The sequence below is a fragment of the Monodon monoceros genome, unplaced genomic scaffold (genome assembly GCF_005190385.1).
Source record: "Monodon monoceros isolate NGI ecotype Baffin Bay Population unplaced genomic scaffold, NGI_Narwhal_1 Super_Scaffold_3, whole genome shotgun sequence".
Taxonomy (NCBI): domain Eukaryota; kingdom Metazoa; phylum Chordata; class Mammalia; order Artiodactyla; family Monodontidae; genus Monodon; species Monodon monoceros.
The window spans coordinates 46,782,446-46,806,544 of NW_021703780.1; the positions used below are offsets into that span (position 1 = coordinate 46,782,446).

The 24,099-nt window shown below is 35.1% G+C and overlaps 1 protein-coding gene across 5 annotated transcripts in view; it reads right to left on the reverse strand.

Annotated features, from left to right (window-relative positions):
• SLC4A7 (solute carrier family 4 member 7) overlaps positions 1-24,099 on the reverse strand; it is a 125,119-nt gene that overhangs the window by 35,259 nt on the left and 65,761 nt on the right. For 4 of the 5 annotated variants that reach the window (XM_029241690.1, XM_029241689.1, XM_029241694.1 and 1 more), the window contains exons 4-11: positions 22,513-22,651; positions 21,804-21,964; positions 19,354-19,542; positions 11,492-11,607; positions 9,437-9,594; positions 7,765-7,852; positions 5,974-6,120; positions 1,437-1,543 (exon numbers count right to left, since the gene is read on the reverse strand). In XM_029241690.1, the coding sequence (XP_029097523.1) occupies positions 1,437-1,543; positions 5,974-6,120; positions 7,765-7,852; positions 9,437-9,594; positions 11,492-11,607; positions 19,354-19,542; positions 21,804-21,964; positions 22,513-22,651 (1,105 nt within the window). Of the gene's footprint in view, positions 1-1,436; positions 1,544-5,973; positions 6,121-7,764; positions 7,853-9,436; positions 9,595-11,491; positions 11,608-16,516; positions 16,886-19,353; positions 19,543-21,803; positions 21,965-22,512; positions 22,652-24,099 lie in introns of all 5 variants that reach the window. The other variant, XM_029241693.1, reaches the window with a different exon arrangement.

A 24,099-nucleotide genomic window follows, 5' to 3' on the forward strand; every position in this document is an offset into this window, starting at 1 on the left:
TTTGCATATCAAATCATTTCAATGACTTATCATTTCAGTGTTTTTTAAAATCAGACTTTTGGATACATCTAACTTGAAAGCATTCCACTACAATATAAGCTCTGTGAGGGGCAGGGACCTTTTCTTATTCACTGCTATTATCTCCAGTGTCTAGAACACTGCCTGGGAAATAGTAGGTACTCAATAAATACCAGTGATAAATCAGTAATTTAAAAAGATTTTGTGACTCATAAAATATCATTCAAATCCCTACTGCAGAAAAATACACCAAACAAATTAATCTTATGCTTTCAAATGCTTTAGATGTTTCAAGCTTTACCATTCTAGCTTTTTCCAAAGTTAATACTGAAATAAAGCCTAAACATACATTGACACCTGGAAGAAGTTATCCTATAAATAATATGACAGCAAGGGGACTGAGACAACTGTAAAAAAAGGTGCCAACTTGCAATAAAAATGGTGCTAATGATAATCTAGAAAATGAAAGTATATCATCAAATCAATCATTTATATGAGACTCTCGGGTAACATGAGGTCACTGGGGGTCTGGCTTGGTACTTCTCAGTGACTAACCCTACCTCAGTTTTAAGTCTGAAGAAGTAATAATACTACTAACTTAAATGAGCACCTTTCGCATGGGGACAGAGTCTTACTCTATTATACTCAGAGACTACTATATTAGTCAATGAATTAAGATATCCTGTATAAGCTATCCTGGTTTTTTAAACAAATATTTAAGCTTCAAGATCTTTAGTTCTATAGGGACCACCAATGGATAAAACAGTATCAACATCCACATGCTTTTTTCTACACAATGGTAATACCATATCATTTCCTACCTCTACAAAATATTTTAAGACAATGTTTGCACCGGTAATATTTCTGTTCTTTATTCCAAAAGTTAACTTCTGCAACAATTTTTCTAACTAGGTTTCCAGAGACTATTACTACGGTTTAATTATGCTTGTCTGTCGAATTTTACATTACCTCATGATGTACTGCTCATGGAAGAGTTTTACATCTATGCACACACACGACACATTGGTTACTATTCCTCTCTGTTCCCATAATTCTCTAACTTCATATGAGAATGGCAATAGGACACCACACTTTCCTCAAGAACCTTCTGTACAGGCAGTTAAATTAACCTACTATAGAACTACAATACTCTTAACATATGCTGCATAATATTTTCATTTTAAATTAAATCCTGGTATACAGAACCCAATATAGTCTAGTAAACTACTTTAAAATGCATATTAATTATCCTTAACATTATATACCTATAAAATAATACATTTTTTAAAATATGGAAAAAATACTGTACAAAATTACTTTCCAAATATTTGCAAAGAAAAAGAATGCTTATGCCTTTTCCATCAAATCAATCTCTAGCCCCTAAAAGACACCCACACTGTATCAGTATCTGTACCCACCGTCCAGTCCTCTGTAGCTCAGGCCCAGCATGGTGTGGGGCCTCCTTAGGGGTCTCACCCGAGGTGGGGGCAGATCCATTGGGAAATACAGGAATCTTTCTCTTTTCCTGCATTTCACAAAAAACACATTTTCAGAATTGTTTTAAGGAAGCTGAGAAGGCATCTTCAATTAGAGGGAATATGAGATCTCATACTGATTATATATCTAACCAGCACTCCTAGAAAAAATGCTTCCTAATGTAAACTTCCACTTTAAAGAAACTGCACTTTGAAATAGAATCTAAAATTAGTCTCTATTAATATTTCAAATTTATATTGTTTTCTTCTGCTTTATATTCTAATATCAGATAAACTATAAAACACCCACACACCCCATTTCAAATTACTACTCAGCAACAGAAGCAGAAATATCCAATAAAGCATCTCTCCAACTAGAATTTTTTAAATCTTACTCATGTTAACTATAGAAAAAATACACTTTACATTAAGAGTAAATGCCATATTTTTCTTTTTAAAATACTTCCCTTAAGACATAAGTAGCACAAGTTATTAAACAAATTTTCATAAAAATCAATTTCCAATTAAGTTTTATTACAAATTCAAGAGTATTATTCTCGTGATAAAAAAGATCTCCTCCTCCTCACCAGAGTGAGCTTTTAATTTGTTACCTCCAAAGGTCAGAGGTTGCTGGACTAAAAAAAGTGTGTGTGTGTGTGTGTGTGTGTGTGTGTGTGCGCGCGCGCGCGCGCGCATATGCGCGCATGTGCGGGGGGGGGCAGGGTTTGGGTGGGGGTGGGTGGGAGACTGCTAGAGGGAGAGAGAGGAGACCAAAGAGAAAGGGAGAGGGAAGAGGAGAAAGAAAAAGACGGGGTTGGGGGTGGTGTTTATCCTAGGAGGTCCCCCGGATCAAAGACTCTGGATCAACTAAAGACTTAAATTCCCTGGTTCACATATTCAGTATTTATAGAGCAGCACAACTTATCTATAATCATAAGATTACCATTTGAAAATGTCAAAATTGGGGCTTCCCTGGTGGCACAGTGGTTGAGCATCCACCTGCCAATGCAGGGGACACAGGTTCGTGCCCCGGTCCGGGAAGATCCCACATGCTGCGGAGTGGCTAGGCCCGTGAGCCATGGCCGCTGAGCCTGCACTCCGCAACGGGAGAGGCCACAGCAGTGAGAGGCCCACATACCGCAAAAAAAAAAAAAAAAAGAAAATGTCAAAATTAAAACTAACTTATATCATAGCTCAAAGGGGAAAGGGAAAACAAAATTACAGAATTCCTAGAAAACAAATCTAAAGAAAAATACTATATACCACAATCTATGGGATACAGCAAAAGCTTCATTCAAGAAAATGAAGCACTTACATTAAGAAAATTGGAAGAATAAAAATAAGTGTATTAAGCATTTAATTCAGGAAATGTGAAAAAATCTTTGAAGGATGGTGAAAGGAATAAAATAAAGCTGCTAAAAGCAGAAATCGAGTTACAAAACACAATATACTTTTTTTTTTTTTCAGTACGCAGGCCTCTCACTGTTGCGGCCCCTCCCGCTGCGGAGCACAGAGGCTCCGGACGCGCAGGCTCAGCGGCCATGGCTCACGGGCCCAGCCTTTCCGCGGGATGTGGGATCCTCCCGGACCGGGGCACGAACCCGCGTCCTCTGCATCAGCAGGCGCACTCCCAACCACTGCACCACCAGGGAAGCTTCACAATATACTTTTTTAAAAAGGAGAACTGAAATAAATTTTAAAAGCTGCTCTACTGGAAAAATATGATAAACTATTAGCTAATATACAACCAAAGATATGACAAGGGGGCAACTTCATAAATTTTACATATATATAAGAAATATATATATATGTACAAAGAGAGAGACAGACTGCACAACACAACCAAATAAATGAAAAATTCTGATGAAATGGGTAATATACCAAAAAACATAATTTCCCAAAATCGACACCAGAAAATAGGTAATTTTCTATGGTATACAGTTTACCAAAACTGACTCCAGAAAAAAGAGAAAGCTTACACAAACCAATTTCCACAGAAGAAATAAGCAAGTTGTTGAAGTCTATGACACAAGAGTCAAGCTCAGAAAATTTTAATACAGAAATCTTTCAAACTTTCAGAACCAAATTATTCCAAACCACTTAAGGTTTAAAGAACACAGAAAAAGGAAAACTTACAAATTTGTTTTTATGAAACAAGTATAATGATGATACCAAAACGTGAAGACTGCACAAAAATCTATATACCAATCACTTACAAACAGAAGATGCAAACAACTTAAATAAAACATTAGACAAAGACTACAGGCACTTTAAAGCCCAAGTTGGCTTATTCCAACAATGCAAGAGTGCTTTCAAATTAAAGAACCTATTAATGAGATTTACCATGATAACTGATAAATATATATATATTTTTTTGGTGGTACGCGGGCCTCTCACTGTTGTGGCCGCTCCCGTTGCGGAGCACAGGCTCAGCGGCCACGGCTCACGGGCCCAGCCGCTCCGCGGCATGTGGGATCTTCCCTGACCGGGGCATGAACCCGTGTCCCCTGCATCAGCAGGCGGACTCTCAACCACTGCACCGCCAGGGAAGCCCAATAAATAAAATTTATATGATCATCTCCAGAGATGCTAAAAAGCCCTTTGACAAAATTCAACCTTCACTTATATTAAACATTTCAATGAAACAGAAATTAGGGTACTTTCTTAACATGATAAAAATGTGTACTTTGGCACTAAAGACAGTAACTTAATGAGAGAAACATTAGGAATATTGACTAAAATCAGGAAAAAATTAAGAAATGCCCTTTAAAGTCAACTACTACTTAAAACTATTAGAGATTTTAATCAATACAATTAACAGAAAACTTGTTAGAGGTATAAGAATTACAAAATAAGGGATAAAATTATCTCTTATTGCAGATTACATGACTAAAAAATTACTACATACAGTAAAAGCATTAAGAAAGGTAGCAGGATACAAAAGAAATATACAATAACCAATAGCCTTCATAAATATATATATATGTGTGTGTATATACATACATATAAATATATATATATATAAAGCAACAAGTAGATGATATAATGGAACAAAGACCTCATTTATAATAGAAACAAAGATAAAATACTTATGAATACACTCACCAAGAAGCGTGTAAGCACAGATTAAGGAGAACTTTATAATATTCTTTAAGGACACAAAAACTGACTTGAAATAGGAAAACAACTGGGGAAAGATGTACCATGTTCTTGAATAGATTCAATATTATAAAGATGTCAACTTTCCCTCAGTTCATTTAGAAATTTAATTTCCATCACAATTTTTTTAAAATCACATTTTATTTCTGTAAGTAAAAAGCTGATTTTAAAGCTCATGTGAAAAATAAATACGCAAAGATGGCCAAGAAAATTCAGAAAAACAAGAGTAAGAGAGAGGCTGAGAATGAATGCAGACCTACCAGATATTAAAATGTAACAAAAAGCCTCAGAAATTAAAGTGTGAAATTGGTCCATGAATAGACAGACCACTGGAAATGAAATTCCAGAAATAGACCTGAATGCATATGGAAATTTAATAAATGATAAAGAACATCACCAATCAAGTGGAGAAATGCTTTTTAATAAATAGGGACAACCAGGCTGCAATTTAGAAAAAAGACAAATTGCATGCATTCTCTACATAATACGTCATGATAAATTCAAAAGGATCAACAAATGATTTAAATGTTAAAAAAAAGTGATGGAGGGCGATGAGCAAAAAATATTCAGGAATATTCAACTTCACTAATTACAGAAATGCAAATTAAAACCACATTAAAATACCAGATATAGTAAGATAATGATACCTATCAGACTGACAAATATCCAAAAGTTTGACAACACACTGTGCTATTGAGGCTGTAGGGAAACAGGCATTCTCATTCATCACCAAAATGAGTCCACAACAGTTCAACCTGATAAGAGGAGATTCTGGTAATATCTGCTAAAATTATAAATAAATTCCCATGTGAGCCAGCAATTTTATTCGCATGAATCCATCCTACAGACAGACACATCTGCACAAGACTAAAATGGCAATATAAACACTACGATATGGTTTGTAATAGCAAAAGACTGAAAACAACCTGCACCAGAAACAGGACGAACTATGGTGCATCCATACTGGAATAAAACACAGCTGTGAGGAAAGGAAGAAGGAGTATTTCTATGATTTCTTATGATCAGATCCCCAGGAAATATTGTTACATGAGAAAAGCAAGGTGCAGAACACTACAAATAGGATGTTAACTTCTGGTAAGAAAGAGGAGAGAACAAGACTATATGTTCATATTTCCCCGTACTAAATAAAAGCTGGAAGGATAACAAAAAACTAATAACAAATGGTGACCCACAGGAGGTGGGGACAGGGATAAGAAGGCAAACAGGACACAGTGGGGAACAACTTCTCTGAGAGTAGTTCTTCATATAGTTTTTGAGTTTTGAAAATGTATAAACCAAGAAGTACTGTGTGGATTCTCACCTGAGAAGGAACGCTCTTCGGCGGCTCTATGCGTATGGAAGGGTCCCACTCTCCTGGAGGTAGGACAGTCACTTGATCTAAAAATTCATCAATTCCAGATAGGAGGTCATTTCTGTCTTTTGCTTTATAAGCTACATCATGAAAAATCTAAAGAAAAATACACATATTGAGTAAAAGGATTGTAGAGCTGAAAGAAAATTCTACACATAGTAATCCACTTTAGATATCATAACTAAGTCTACATAATTACCTTAACTCTTGTTCCCACTCTCGCTAATAACTTTAAAAAATAACCCACTATTAGTATTACCAGATGAATTAAGAGTAACAAACAACAAAAGAAACCAGTGATGTGTTAATACACAACAATTTTTAAAAAGAGAATATTTTACTTGGGAAATAATAAATACAGAATAAAATAATACTGTAGGTGCATCATTTACTTTTATGACATTTTAATGTCATTTATCCTAAAGGAATAATCATGGGTATGCTAACAATCTTACTTAAATAACTAATTTGATCATTTATATTTACTGAGTGCCTACTATTTGGCAGGCACAATTCTGAGCACTATGGACACAGATATGGCAAAGTCCCTACACTCAAGAACTCAGGGGGAAAGACAGTGAAACAGGTAATTACAAAAATACACAACTGCAGGTAATAATAAATGTGCCTATAAAAATAAAGCAGGGTAAAGGAAGGGAAGCTGATGGGGAAGAACTGGGTGGCCAAGGAAGGTCTCTTAGAGAAGGAAACACTACAGGAGAAATCTGTCTGAAATGAGGGACAAAGCATGCATAGGGTGGGGTGGAGGTGGTAGAGTGAGCACTCAGGCAAAGGAAAGAGCAGCAATGTCCAGGGGCAGCAGTGGGCATAGCACATCTGAGGAACAAAAAGGAAGCTGATGTGGACGGAGCAAGTGGTAGAGAAAAGGTGACTATTCAGTCATAGCATGTAAATTTCCAAAAAAAAAAGCGTACAGAGGCTAGATTAGGCAGACCCTATTAAGACAACGGTAAAGATTTTAAATTTAAACAAATATACAATAGGATGTCATTGATACATCTGGATCAAGGAAATGATTTATTCAAATCTGCATATTACTGATAGTACAGAGGAAAATACTATAAGAGAAAGGCCCATATGATCCACTTTTGTCACCAAAGAAAAGAAGGTAAGAGTCTAAGCTGGAGGGAGAAGTGATGGTGCAGATGGAAAGGAGATGGTAGATTAAATGCAAAATACACAGAAAAGGTAAAATCAATAAAATCTGGTTACTGACTGAGACAGAACAGAGAAAGGAGGTCAGTTCAGACATGTGGGGTTTCAGATGCCTTAGGGACACAAAGCAGAGATGTCTAACAAGTACCCGACTATAAAGCTCTCTCCCAAAGAGACAAAGTCCTGATCAATACAGGCCATGGTCAAAGATGAAGTCCGCAAAAGCAAGAAATTATAAAGAAAAAAGGGGAAAACACAAAGTCCTGAGGAAAACCCAAAGAACCAATATCCTGAAATGCAGGATGAAGAAAATTTCAAAATGTCAAGAAGATGGTCAATAATTTCAACTTGGGCGGGGGGAGGGGAGGGAGGAAACCAAACAGTATCCACTGATCCCTGACAGAAAGGTCCTAAAGACCTTGCAAAAGGCAAATAGTGAATATGATAAAATAGTAAAGACAAACAAGGACAATTTTTTAAGCTTCACTATGAAAGGAGAACTATAATTTAATATGCATTATATGCTTTTTAATCAGTGTCCATGTCAAAGGGCATTTTAATTACCTCATCCGTCATGAGAGTGGCTATTGATCTTCCAATTTCGTGGTACTGTGGCGCCTTGCCTGCAGGACCCAATAACAGAAACAAAAACCTAAGGAAACATGAAAACACAGATTTAAACATAAACAACATACACACATCAATCTAGGAATCATAAAGAAATCATTCAAATGTAAACACAGAAACAACACTCAGACCTCTTTTCCGTCCTCACACACCAATGGCTGAAAAGAGGATGGAACTCTATTCAGATGAAAACAGATCACAAAACTACGAAAGGCATTCATAAATAACTTTCTACCAAGTTATTACTTTTCATCTTCCTTAGAGTAAAAAAGTACTTAAGGAATTGGTGTTTTACATTAAAAGTTCCCATCTTCGATATCCTTTTGAATTTTGAGTAAACAATTTTTTCTGGTCTGTACTGATGAAAAAAAGTAAATTAGTAAATAAAGTGAATACTAATCCCATTTAAGTATTTACTTTGGCTTAATAAAATAGCTAAGAGTATGCACAAGAAATCCATGATCCCTCAAACTACAGTCTGGATAAAGACACTAATGCGGTAAATAAGGGACTAATCCCTTTGGAAGGAAAAGTATTTTTATTTACAACTCCAAATTTAACATCAAACCTCTTATTATTTGATTTTAATTTATTTATAGTGACTAAATAAAAATTACTTAACTTCCTACTTAGTTATATCATTGTTCACACTACACTAAAATATTAATATTCACAATAATCCAAACTGGAAGTATTCAGCTTCCTGCTTTGTAAGAATTTAAATGTGAATCTATGAAATTATTCTTCTCATTTATCTTAATACTATACCATTAATGCAATTCAGTAAAGCTTATTAAGAACTGGCACATATATTTCAATCAAGCTGCAATTAATTCTTCTTATTTACTATTATATGAATAAGAAAAAAATATTTTTAATTATTCTCATTTGTAATTAAGTTTATACAATCAGTAGCTAACAAATTGATAATCCTTTATAACACAACTTGCTAATTCGTAAGGATATGACCCCCATTTTAATTTTTACTTATAATGTATACTGAACAGAAGATTTGATCAGGTCAGAACAAAGCATTTTGCCTAATTCAGAGGCATTATTACATTTAATCAACCCTGTGAGGTATGCTACCCTCATTTTACAAATAAAGCTTAGAGAACTGAAGTCTGGCTTGACCGTCCCACAAAAAGTGGCAGAGCAAGGATTCAATTCCATTCTCTCTGACTTCAGTGCCTGCACAGAACATACTATGTCTAAAATGATGAACCGTTTTTTAAACCAAGGCTCCCAAGATACCGCACTTCTTGTAAAAATATAAATCCAATATATTTTTTTAATTTATAATTTGAGTTTTTAAATTTATCAATTTTTTTTAACAGATCTTTATTGGAGCATAATTGCTTCACAATACCGTGTTAGTTTCTGTTGCACAACAAAGCGAATCAGCCACATGCATACACATGTCCCCGTATCCCCTCCCTCTTGAGCCTCCCTCCCATCCTTCCTATCCCACCCCTCTATGTCATCCCAAAGCACCGAGCCGATCTCCCTGTGCTATGCTGCATAAAGCAACATGTTCCTTCAGTGAACAAAATGTTTTAGATTTTGGACATTCTGGGAGAATGTTAATTGGAATTAACCCTCTCTTTACCTTGTAGGAACAGGGACCTCGGTCAGCCCTGAGAGAAGAACTGCAGGAGCCAGTCTCACAAACGCAATTATAGGTCTTTCCAAAAAACCCACTTCTCCCACCAGAACATTGGATGCCTCAGCTCCTGAAGGAATTTTTCTCATGAAATTCATATCAACCTAGTGACAAATAAATAATAATTAAAAATAAAGTGTGCATGGTATTAATAAGACCAGAGGGAAATAGGAAAGAAAAGATGCTTTTAAAACTACTATTTGCTAATCAAAACTGGTGATCTAAAGGATGTAAAAATGCCAAAATTCTCACAAATACAAAAGACAAATACAAAAAAGCAAGCAAAACACATCTACCAAACAATACTCCCAACTGTTTTACTGTCATAGTCTTTACTACTTCAGAGATCTAAATTACCAAACATACAAACTAGAGAAAATTTTCAATGAATATAGCAGTATTCATTAAAAACTATTAAAGACAAAAATATAGTTCACAAGCTAACAGTGGTCCATGAAATTATACACAGTGCTAAAAATATTCATTTAATTATTATCTATTGTTTAATCTTAGAAATCAATTAGTTCCTTTATATTTTATGTATTTTTATAAGTCCTTTTTATTTTAAAGAACTCTGGACATCCCCCAGTATTCTCATTAAGTGGGAAAAATCATGTTTATTTAAAACTAAAATAGCCATAATTGGTATAGATATATGGTAGTGCTATATAATCAAATTCAGTTGTCTGTGTATAATTACAAAGAAAAGGTTACGAGCATAATATCAAAGTATGGCAACTTCTTCGTTTATACGCAGTTTCACACAAGGCACTAAACAACCACTTACAGGGCTATCTATTAAAATAAAACCAGCACTTACAGCGGGCCTCTTGAGTCCCACACCCAGTGTGCCACAACTACAGTGCCAGGAGGCAGACTCCTGCCCAACAGGAGATAAGGAGGTGTACACAAGGACAGACCAAGTAAAAAAAGGAAAACTGTGACAGAGGAACAAAAGTAAATGGCATCTGCCATGTCTAGAGGAGATCTATTAACTTAAACTATAGTAATTTATTCGTTGCAATTTAGTTACTGAACACTTTACACTCATCTGAAATAATTGGTGCACCAGTAAATAAAAATATGATCGACTTAGAACAGTACAATGTCCCATAAGCAAGGCTTTTTTTTGGCAAAGCTTTTTATAATTTTAGAGCATGAAGCTCAGCAAAGCTATACCGCAAATCATCATTTAAATGCCTTTTCTGCAAAATGTGATTTATAGAATTTGCATCATAAGATAAAGGCTTAAAAAATGAATCTTACTTGAAATAATCACATTTAATTAAAAGTCTGACATTGTATCCTATAGTAAATACCAATAAAAAAATTTACAATGGCCACAGGGGATCAATTATTCAGAGGCAGTACTCACAAAGTATGCTTTAAATTCAATTGTAATTTGAACTTGTAGTTTTTTGTCCTGTTCTTTTGAAATAAGTTCTTTTTATATTTCATTTAAATACTCGTCTACCACAATTCAAAATCATAGTTGAGATGGGTGAATTGTTTTTAAATCCATGCCTTTACCTTTACCTACCCATGGGGAAGCACCAATGTTTCCCAGTGACATTCCAGAAAGTACTGACACCATAAGACAATAATTCTGGGATCACATTACAGCCGAGAAAAAGCTGAATCATTACTGCTATAACATCATTACCAGAATTAATCTTTCTAGTGGTGGTAGCTCCAGAACAAACGACTGTAATTCAAAAGGTACTGAAGTTTCATGATATCTATGGGTAGGTATAGATGAAAATACCATATTATTCATATATTCATTTCTAACACTAGTAAGATATAATGTTATTCAAGTGTTATGAGACTGTTACCTTTCTCACAATTTCTGATCATAAATTAACATATCATAAGCATCACATGCAGGTTTATAAGCACCAGTTATTAAAAAATTATTATAATCAATGTTAATAAAGCCACATTGCTACAATTTTCTCAGTAAAAATGACTATGAAAATGTATAGTTAGTAACAGAATTACCTTGCTGAAGTCAACAGTACTATTTTCTCTGCTTCCTCCACTTCCATTACCTTTAATTTCTCCACTTTTACTATTGTCCAAGTTTCCAGGTGCAGACTGTGGAGAGGCCAAAATACCTGTATTTAAGAACAAACAAATTCCAAACTAGTAAGGAGAAAATTCACTTTGTAACCTGAATCTGCTCATATCCTGAAAGTGATGGTTTATTAAAAGCAAATGTGCTAGGTTAAAAAAAAAAAAGGTGCCAAGTGTTAGTACCATACCAGCAAGAGTAGATTAACATTTTAAGCAATAATGAAGCTATATATTTTAACATTTTAAATAATATAATTGGCATTTACAAAAATGGTGGCCTTTTGCAAAAAGAGAAAAAGTGAGAAGGTGGAAGACCTGGGTCTGATCACCACTAGAAATACTTAGGGCATCCATTTTCAATGTATCCAATAGACATGTGAACTCCACATCATTAAGTTAGCTTAATGATGTCTAGCACACTTACATCAATAACAATATAAAATTTCTGATAAAACCTAAATGTAACTCAGAAAATGTTAAGAGCTACGTCAACTAAACGTACACTAATTTTGCCATAATCATCCCTAACCTTAACAGTTTCCTCAAGAATTTTCATTCTCTTGTGTGAAATTTATGTGCTGCCTACTGTCATTATTCCTAAGAAATATGTTAAAACATAACAGTAATGTTTTTACTATTTTAGATACACGTTCTATTAAATTAGCTTATTTGTATTACAAATGATAGATATATGTTCATGCATTATGTATACTCATTTCAAGTAACACTCAGCAACAATTCACACAATAACATAAAAACACCCAGTAGAATATGACCAATCATTACCACTACGAATTTTGCAGAAAGTTCAAATCTCAGAAATATTTAAGTACTTAACACAGATTTCTACCATTAAATGTATCTAATTTTTTCAAAACACCCAAGACTTTTTAGTTCAAGAATACAGATTTAATATTACCCAAAACACTGAGTATCACAGGAGAAGATGCACTAGACAATTACAACAGTCTTTACTTTTAGTTTTAACTCTGCCACTCAAGACAATCTAGTGACCCACAGAAGTTCAATTAAATTGTTTGCAGTTAGATCCTATAAACTTTAAAGTTAATATTCGTAATTGAGTTCCAAAATTTTAAGCATATCAGATATATTCAATGCCTCTAAGGGAGTTTTCGTTTTTACAGAATACAACATACACTAGTAACTTTAAGTCATTTGAGTTTACTGCTTAAACTTAGTGAAAGAAGACCTTTGTGATACCCACTTCTATGTTAAATATCTACGCTAGGATGTCACTCTGACTCAAAAATCTCAGTGTAAAAAGTATGCACAATCCCCTTAGCCATGTGCTCATTCCCTAGAAGTATTAAACAATTCTGAAATAAAAACTATTTCCTAAAACTTAACTAATTTATCACCATTTTAGCCTCTTCTTTGAACTTTGTCCCTACACTTCCATTATAGAGTCCATTCCTTTATTAAAATACATGCCCAAGTGGAAAATAAAAGTGAACCAGTATTTTTCAGTGGTTTCCACCAACTCCCACACAAGAAAATGAAGAGTATCATTAAGACCCTGGCAGCAACTGCAATGACCATCAACACACACACACTGCTAACTACTAAATGCATCCAACCTGCAAACGTGTAACCAAAAAAAAACATAGGCACAGCTTCCCAGAACAGTCCCAGGCACCAGATTTTGGGGAGAAGAGTGGAATGGGGAGAAGGCTCTGGGGGAAAACAAGGATACAGTAGAATGGGAAGAAGAAATAATGTACAACTCAATACTGACAAAGCCAGAAGAGATGACGTGAAGTCATGGGCTCACCTGGTCACCTTGAACCTGTTAAAGTCATCATGCCAGGCACACCTTAGAGATTCCCACCATCGCCTTCTCCACGCAATCCTTCCTACTCTCAGCTAAGTTAAAGCTATTTCCTCAAAAGGTTAAGGAAGTATCCCTGCTCCTACACTAAATTCCTAGAGCTCAGAATTAAATGAGTAAATTCCCCAAAATTAAAACTATCATTAGCACAGATAACTCAGAAGGACTTTACTTGCTTTGAGCAAAAAAAAAAAACAAATATGAGTATGTACACAATCAGTACTGGGATTTAAAAATCATACCCTGGTAAATCTATTATTGTGCCCTTACATTCTTTTTCTTAAAATAGCAAAGCTACCTAGAGAAACAGAAATCAAAGGTATCAGTTTTCTGTCATTAAAAGTTTGAAAGTAGAAGTATTTGGAGCAGTGGTTCTCATCTGGGGAAGATTCTGCCCCCCAGAGACACCTGGCAACGTCTAGAGACATCTTTGGTTGTCACCACTAGGGAGTGTACTGGCAGCTAGTGAGTGGAGGCCAAGGGTGCTGCTCAACATCCGACAACGCACAAGACATCCCCCACCACAAAGAAGTGTCCACCCCGAAAGGTCAATAGTGCCGAAGGTGAGAAACACTGAGTCAGAAGACAGTTACAAACACTAAAAGTGAGTTACGTCTTTTATATAATTATTCTCCAAAAAATAACTAATGGGAAACACCACTTTCTTTTTTTATTTTTACTACAGATATTCACAAATCATGACCCCGTGCCACAAAAATCTATGACATTAGTCTCTCAAAAATGATGCCAAGGCCACCTTCTTCATCAGACTTCAGGAAAACTTACAGAGTGAGTTTCCAGCTGCTCTAAGCAGCAAAGGTAACTAAGGCAAGGAATAATATAGAGTTGCCCCTATTATTGTAATTACATTCCTCCTATAAATGTCTTCTTAAACAGTAATTATGAGCTCTCCCTTTTCCTTAGAAATTCCCTCTTTTCCCTACATTCTAATTTCTTTTCCTCAGAAAGGCTAATAAATCTCATGGCATACTTAATGGCAGAGGGGGAAATAATTTAATTGTGTCCCTCAATTTTCAGTTAATTGCTCTTTTTATCCTCTTAACAACATGACCTAAAGCCATTGTGAACCTGTACATCCCTTCCTTCCCATATAAAATTTATAGTCCCTTATCATTAATAACATTGAAACTGGTAAAACAAGAAATGTCCAGTATTACTGACAGATATAGGTAAAAACAAATGCAAGGGGAAGTAACTTTAAAGTCATTTTTGTTCAAGAAAAGTAGTAAACCTTGCTAGTCCTTTTTAATTAAAATAAGAATGTTTGTTATTTCTGAGTAATTATTTCTAGATTTTTTCTTTTGTTTAGTTACCTCATTATATAATACTCTATCTTTTCCACAGAGTATTAAAATTTACAATTAAATTCTATACTATAGATTTTGTTGTATGTAGATCTGGGTTCAATTCCTTGCTCTGGTCATTTACGGTATAACCTTAACATCTCTAAGTCTTAATTTTCTTCATTTTACAAACAGCGATAACATGAACTCATCAAATTGTTAGACAAATTAGAAATATGATATTTGAAAAGTACACATCACTGTGTGTGACAACCTATGAAACAATGGTTACTATAAGTACTATCATAATTAATGTTACAATGATTTAACCACAAAACTTCTATTTTTTAACTTCTAAAAGTATCATCTTTTTTTGGCAACTACAATGAGCTTTGATTAAATGTATTTAGTATGTCTGGATACAGCCAATAAAGAGAAGGAGAGGCTGGTTGGTCATATGCTGGTAGGAACACAGGATGTTTAGTCAGAGGATGTGGGCTGTCACTTACTAGCTATATGATCCAGGGGAATTTATTTAACTTAGCTGAGCTGAGCCTGAGTTTCTGAAAATAGGTATATCCACCCAACTTACACAAAATTTTATACACATCAAACAGGCTGTTAACTATAAGCTAGTATTGAAGTGTTACATATTATTCAGTGTTATGCAGAAATGTGATAATAATTATGTGATTAAAACCACTATAGTTAGTGTTCATATGTCACGTTGATGCTTAGCTGTCAGTAAAACATAGTCACTAAAGAATACTTTTTTAGGGCTTCCCTGGTGGCGCAGTGGTTGAGAGTCCGCCTGCAGATGCAGGGGACATGGGTTCGTGCCCCGGTCTGGGAAGATCCCACATGCCGCGGAGCGGCTGGGCCTGTGAGCCATGGCCGCTAAGCCTGCATGTCCAGAGCCTGTGCTCCGCAGCGGGAGAGGCCACAACAGTGAGAGGCCCGCGTACCGCAAAATAAAAAAAAAAAGAATACTTCTTTATATGAATTGGGTAGAAAGATAAATATGTATAAATATACATATAATTAATATATAAGAGGAAAAGCCAAAATTATAATAATATATAATAACCCTTAAGTGAGTTACAAACCTTTTATGCACTAAGAAATAATTTTTCTAATTCACATAGAAATATATCCTAGCCACAACTATTGGAACTCTAGTCCTGAAAATTTCAAGGTGAATTAGGATTAAAAATAGATATGGCATTAAATAAAGGACAAGTAAAGTCTATGCCAAATTATAAAACTAGTCTTGAAATAATGATGATCCCAGGAGACAAAATGAGAAAAAGAACATTCAATTCTATTTTTTGTTAGGAAGGTTAAAACATACTGCATTCCTTGAACAAAAGCACCAAATAGTAGATAAAAGGCATATCACCCCATTTTACTTTATGTAAAACATGTGTTCATTCACCTTATGGAATGAAATGCACAAGAAGAGCCACCATTTTTTTAATCATGGCAAATTAAAAGATTACTTGTAAAAATGTCTACATTTTTTGAACCATTCAAATGCACTGACCTGTAAAATCTCATTGAAAATTTTTGAAAAAAAAATTAAATTATGTGTAGTCTTATTTGGAGTCTTTTTAAAATTTTAAATTTTAAATAATTCTATCCTCTGTAATATACTATAAAGAAAAAAACATGCAGAAGTCAAAATAAATCATAAGCATTATCTATGTATACTGCTAAAGCTATGTGCTTGAAAGGCATTCCAAGTGCAAGTGATCTAGAGGCAGAAAGCACCACACATGGAGGACTTTGAATAGTTGCCTGAAGTTATGTCAACATTTTCCTCATTCTTCTGCTCCTGGCCTCGCAGTGCTTCTAAGTCTTCCTCAGGCGGATGAATTACTACTGTGGGAATATCGTCACTGGCAGGTGAAACCAGTAGCTCTGGGGCCTGAAGCTGCCTCTGCTGGGAACTTCTGGAGTTCAGGCGACTGAGCCTAGGGCTGGAAGGAGGACTGTTCTGAGGGGTAGGTACTGGGGTTGTACACTTCGAGCCTGCAGGGGTTCCAGCTCTCGAAGAAGGAAGAAGATGACTGAGAAGAAGAGATAAAGGTGATTCTCCTCTCAATGAAAGGTTTGAGGCAGACAGACCTGTTCGCAAAGAGTGGCGGGAGGCTGAAAGGCCTTCCCCTGAGATAAAACAAATAAATGAAAAGTGATGAAGTTCACTGCAGAAGACAAATGAGACACAAAATATCAATTTACACCATAAACTGCAAGGTTTAAAAAAGATCCAAAATTTCAAATTCATGCTATCAGGGTTAGTATAACAATCAGATTTTTAAATATTAGAAAATCACTGAAAAATGCCTTAAACTGTAATTAGTTCTCTGAAGATGTATCCAAAAATCAAAACAAAAAATAAAAAACAATGCTAATGATAGATGGTCGGGGACGATATTCTGTTAGTAATGAGAATGTCCAATAGTGTGGCTTTAAAATTAAAGAATAATATCAATGGAAAGCTGCTGCTTAAAAAAACGATAAATAGCAAATCAGAATATAACACAAAAATAATTTAAGAAATAAAACCCAAAACAAAACTTAACAGCACTGATATTTAGTGCATTTTATCTACATTGCACCGAACCGCTACATATTCTCTCATCAGAAAAGTCCACATTAATGGTATCTAATAATTCCTAACTTAAAGGTGATATCAATAACATTAAGTCAACAGGGCATCACCTACTGATAGCATTCTCAAGTAAAATTTAAAAACATAAGACATGTTATAGGAATTTTTTTTTCAAAAGAGAAACGTCAATTTTAAAAGATACATATTCTTGAGCTCATTATCTGATATTAATAAATGCCCTAAAATATGCTTACATTTCTAAGGCAGCAGATAAATTAAAACAAATACATACAATCTTTAACTTAACTAGCTAAGAATAAAGTATTTCTTACCAACAAGAGTGATGAGGAAGTTAAGTCTACAGTATTTCAAAAGGTCAGGTATAGTTATACTTCAAAAACTTGTTTATTCTAATTAAGTGTGGCTTAATGGAATAACATTGTTTTTTCAGGAAAAGCATGAGAAATATAACAACCCCACATGATCTAAGTAATCAAAGCTACATGCTCAAGAGATCCCAGAAATATTAAAAATATGAACTTTTAATCCATAAACCACCACTATTTAGTTAAAAAATAAGCTACATGCAGAAAAAATTGTTAAATTACAACTATAATATAACAAAATAATGAAATGCCCATGCTAAAATGGCATCTAAAAGAAAACAGCCATTGTCTTATGATTAAAAGGAATCAACTGACAATTGGAGAATAATCAGGAACCACTGCATATGGGGAAGAAAGATTTAATATGGTCTCTCTAGGCAAACAAATTCACTTCACTAAAGTAGAGCATATGCAATACATGGAAAGGTGAAAAAAAAGACATGACATAGATGGCTTGCTTTCAGATTGAACTTAGGTCCATAAGAGATTTCTTTCATTCTTAAGGTTCCTTGAATATAGAAAGGCACAATTTAAAATAGATTAAAAAGAGTTTTATTGGTCAAATGCTCAGAAGAAAATGGACTTAATTATCTTACACTGAGCTGCAAACGATGACTAAGTACTGTCAACTTTAGACATGTTAAATCCTACCACCTGTGACTGTGTGCTTGTAGAACAGTTAAAAGCCATACTCTTTTCAGAGACAGAAAAGATGAGCAGAAGGATTTGTGGCCCATCCTCCACTCCTCTTCACTGTAATTCTCACAAGCCTTGGGTAATGGTAGCAACTAGAGGCAGCAGTGACCCTCAAAACCAGCTCCAATTCTTTGCAACTGGATTTTTCCAGTCACTGTCATCAGAGCTATCTTTGAGACCCAAAATAGAACCCCAGTGATAGCATGCCAGCCTTAAGACAGTGACAGAGGTAAATGGCTACAAAAACACATTCTCCCCATGTCCCACATAACCCATGCTATACCGTGAATGAGAGGGGAGAGCAGCAGTGTGTGGGTCTGTGCCATTCTCAATGGCTTGAAAAAATCAACTGCATCATCCCTAGCATAAAACAGGAACAAGCACAAAAACCTTTCACCAATTATGTAAATAAAAAGCAGTGAAATCAGCAGACCAACCCCAAAATACTTGCTTATGCCTAGCAAGTAAAGTATACTCAGGAGAAAAAAAAAAATCTCCAGGAAAAATCTAATATTAAAGGCCCAAACACAAGACTTAAAATTTTCAAAAGATTAAATTTATAGATAATAATTTATGGCTCTTTTATCAAATATACAAGAATTCTTCAGCAGAAACAAAAAAGCAAGAAGGAGGGTAATTCAGGGTTACATATAGTGTAGTGTTTAAATATTACCAATACTTATCCCATTTTAACAGAGTAAATGCTTAATTTGTTCATCTAAGTAATTTCTACAGATAATTCTGTCACACTGTAAAGACATTTTAGAAATGAAATCTTTAAATGCACAAATTATTATTTTAAAGAGAATTAAAAAGATAAAGGCCTATGTAATTATCTAGAAAAAATATGTTTCTTTTCCTGAATGCTAATTGTAACACACTGGAATGCCATTAGTGTAGACGTGTTAGCAAAAAAGGAATGCCACAACTTATCTCACCATTCCTTTCAAGCAAGTGAGGGTCAGAATGTTTCTTGCCTATATCTGCAAAAGATCGAACAAGGGGAATCCGGCTGGTGAACCTTTTCTCATTCTGATGATGGTGCCTCTTCAGAAGGGCTTCTCTGACATTCTCTCTTATGGACTCGTCCAACTGGCCAGAGGCGATCATGTTGTCCAATACCATATCTAGGCAAAGAAAAAATACATAGATAACAATGATTTTTATTAAATAAACTAATACTTGGATGACTATAACACAGAATAAATCTTAAGTGAAATCTTACCAGAAAAATAAGACTCTTAAATAGCTCTAGAAAGTATCATTCTCTTCTAATATTGAATAATAGATGCATAAAGATAAATATGAACATTATCCAACAAAAATGAACATATTAAGAGACCCTTATTTTAATAAATACTATTATTTATTGAAAAGCTACTGTTATTCACCAATAGCCTTCCTATATAGTTGAAGGTGCTTTACTGATGATACAATAAATTCTATTAAAATGGATATTCAAATATTGGCTTCCTAAGAAGTGAAGGTATTTTCTTGTTTCACCTCATACTTTTCCCCAAAACTGTAGATGAGTATCTGTACTCATTCATTCAATCATTAACTATTTACTGAGTACCTATTATGTGTTGGGAATCCAGCAATTAACTAAGCAGATCAAGTTTCTGCTCTCACTCATCCACAGGTAGAAAAACCAGTGAGTACATGAATAGATAAAATATGAAGTAATAAGTTTTAGAAAGATGACTATATCAGGCTGTGAGGGAGGTGTGGGAAATGGGGAGATTGATGGCAATGACATTTTATACATTACTGCGGTGCCCGGACTATTTTTTTTTTTTGCGGTACGCAGGCCTCTCACTGCCGTGGCCTCCCCCATTGCGGAGCACAGGCTCCGGATGCACAGGCTCAGCAGCCATGGCTCACGGGCCCAGCCGCTCCGCGGCATGAGGGATCCTCCTGGACCGGGGCACGAACTCGTGTCCCCTGCATCGGCAGGCAGACTGCCAACCACTGCGCCACCAGGGAAGTCCTGGACTATTTTTAATTTATAAAGTACATATAAATATTTTTTTTAAGTGGCAGTAACTTGAGATAAAACAGTCAGGCTTTCAAATCTATGATAAGGTTCCTCTGAGAGAAAATTAGATCAACCTAGCAGGTAAACTCTTAACAGCAACAGCATGACTACAGGCTACCATACAAATGAACACTGGATTATACATTTACTAAAATATTATATTGTATTATGTGATCATTAAAAGCCAAAGTAAGACATATTGAATATGTCTGAATTCAATATTCCTAATCCTACTCAGTTTTTCAGTCATTTATATAGAACAAGAAAGGACTTTGATAACTTAAAGATTTGCAGCACAAGGTCAAATCTATCAATCTGGTAATATCAACGTACTGGTATTTCTAGCCTGAGAAATTCTAATAAATTTACAGTCCTCTTGAAGATCAAATACAATAGTTTTTTGTTTTTATATTGGACAATCTATAATGGTAGTCACACTATCAAATTTATTACTATTGAACTTGATATTGGTTTTGAGCAACTTCAGTTAATGACCAAATAGCTTTATCACAGCTATCTTTTCCTTCTTTCTACCTCCACAGTATCCTTCAATTTTCTCTCCTTCGTTTCCATTGCTACTACCTACCAGACATCAGATCGTCATCACTTCTTGCTTATACATTCCAAGAGAATAAATGACCTCCTTGCTTCTAATCTCTTCTTATCCAAAGCCACCCTACCTCTTCTTGCCAGAATCCCTGACACACATCAAGATCATACTACTCTCCAACTTAAAAATCACTGAGAGCCAAAATGCCTACCAAATAAAATCCAATTTCTTAGTAATTCAAGGCTAGTCACAATCCACCTCTAATTTATTTTTCTAACATATCTCAAGAAATCTGTATACTCACAGAGAACTGACTTTTCTGAGATTCATAGCTGTCTATACTTTCTAGACTTTTCTTCCTTCTCTTTCTCCTCCTTAGAATACTTTCTTTTCTCTTGCACCACCCTGCTCCCTATCGCCATGTGTTCAAATTCTATGGATAAGTTGAATAGTTAATGTACTCTCTGTATCTTCCCCAGATACCTTGGTCCAAAAAACAAAGAAACAAAAAGCTCCTTCCTCTGCATTTCCAGAGAACAGACTTCATATCTTGCTTATGGCACTAGTCACTTTCTTCTTGATAACTGTAGTTACATCTCCCTAATTTAATCTTTTAGACTCCAAACTTATCAAAGACAAAAAGGGTTATTTATATGTCTACTCCTCATACTGCCCTGCACAGAATGGAAGCTCAACATGTAACTGTCAAATCAATGGTCTAAAATTCCACTTTATTTTCCTTATTTAAGTATCTCTAACTTCAATACAATTTAACTATAAAGAAGTCACTTTGCTATCACCTGCTATTTCATCAAGAGTGCCTGCTCTCATATCCAGCATGACTGTTCCATTTAGGATGCAACTTCTCAGTTCAAAAAGACTGTGCAAAGAGAGGGTCGCCACGTAAGGCTTACTCCACCGGTCACCACCGTCTTCAACATCCTCTTCAAATTTCAGCCATCTGAAATGTATAATGTATAACAATATTTTACAAATAATGATTCCATTTGTTTATTTTAATATGATAAACATAAGCTTTTTCTTTTAAACAGAAACAAAGATCACCACCACCAAAACAAAATTTCGCTACAAACACATTTTTACAAATTAGGCTAATGGTCTATAATGTCGATAGGCACAAGTTACCTTTGTAGTTCCTCTTTCTATTCTAGCTATCACTGTAGTAAGTTTACAGAAACAAACTCTGGAATTTCATAGTTTCAGCTTCCAATCTTATTTTAAACTTTAAATATGCAAGATATTGATTTTTCAAACTTGTTTCCTCTAATTAAAGATATTAAAATCTACAGTAACATATTTCCTTTTCTTATATTATAGTATTAAGAATTATTTAAGGAAACAAATTTGAGAATAAAGATAAAATTTCCAGACAGAAGGAAATTCTCTACTCATTGTTTTAAAGTACTGGATGTCTCAATTTCAATTTTATACTCTCATTACAAAAAGAAACCAAGTAAAGGCACTTAAAAACTGAGAGAGTATCATCACCTGGCAGTTTCTTTCCATTCATACTCTTCTCCATCTCTGTAGCACAGCTCATCCATTTCTGTGAAGAGGTCATGGGGAATGTGTTCTTCATCATCATCTTCGGTACCCAGGATGAACTGGACTCTCTGGGATGGTGTGTCTTGACAAAATCAGAATTTAAAAATATACACTCAAAATTTTCCTCAATTAATACAAAGGTAAATTCAAAATTTTGAAAATGAAATGCTTTTCTTATAAATATATTTCATCAGAACAAATTTCTTTTCATTATTATTAAAATACTATAATTCTGGAAGGAAACAAGGACCAACAATCTAGAACAAAAGAATTTCACAGAAAGATCACCTCCACAGATTAAAAAGAAAAATTATATGTTAAAGTCACACTAATCTTTAACAAACTAATGTAAATCAAACAAATAACAGTAAGCAACATCCAAAACCAAGAAAACACTATGCATAAGACAGGACCTTTTCCTCACCAAAAATAGATGGAAATGTTAGATAATATAGAACATTTCAAATATTTAATTAATATGTAGTTAAGTTCAAGAGTAAAAAAAGAAATCCCCAAGTTCAAAAAAAAGGATGAGAAAACTCAAAACTAACTTTTCCTACTATCATGGAGAAGCAAAAGTCTGTCAGCTGAGGTTAGGGAGGTAGACAGGTCACTGCCGCTCATGACGTCTGAGTTTTAAACTACTTGTGTGGTACAGGATCCCCAAACAGAGAAATTAGCGTACATTCTAGTCCAGGACAATTGAAAGCCCCAGGGGTCCCAGAATAAACACTGAAGCATACAACAAGCATCAATTAAAAACAAAATCAAATTCTTCCAAATATAATAGAGGAGGTCAAACTCAAAATTTACATCTAGGTAAACAAACCTCCAGGAACTTATAGCTGCAAGAGGGATATTAAAACAGGTTAAAAAGTAAATTAGAAGGACTTCCTTGGTGGCGCAGTGGTTAAGAATCCACCTGCCAACGCAAGGGACACAGGTTCAAGCCCTGGTCCTGGAAGATCCCACATGCCACGGAGCAACTGTGCCCGTGCGCCACAACTACTGAGCCTGTGCTCTAGAGCCCGCGTGCCACAACTATTGAAGCCCACGCACCTAGAGCCTGTGCTCCACAATAAGAGAAGCCACCGCAATGAGAAGCCTGTGCACCGCAACAGAGTAGCCTCCACTCGCAGCAACTAGAGAAAGCCCGCGTGCAGCAACGAAGGCCCAACACAGCCAAAAATAAATAAATAAATTTATTGGAAAAAAAAGATTAGAAATAAAATTGTTAAAGGAAAAGACAGATATAAGGAGGAGGAGGTTACACAGAATGCATCAATGACAAATAAGACAAAAACACGGAAGGTTAAGAGATATAGAAAACAGAATAAAAAAGTCGCACAAGAAAAACTCCAGAAAGAGGAAAATATAAAGAACAGGGGAAGAGGCAGTATGAAAAACATATCTGAAACTTGTCCAGTAGGTACACGACATGGGTCTTCATAATGAAGGAATACTCTAAGACCAATGCAGGACAAACAAAAACACAATGTAACTGAACTTCTTAATATTTGAACCTTTCAA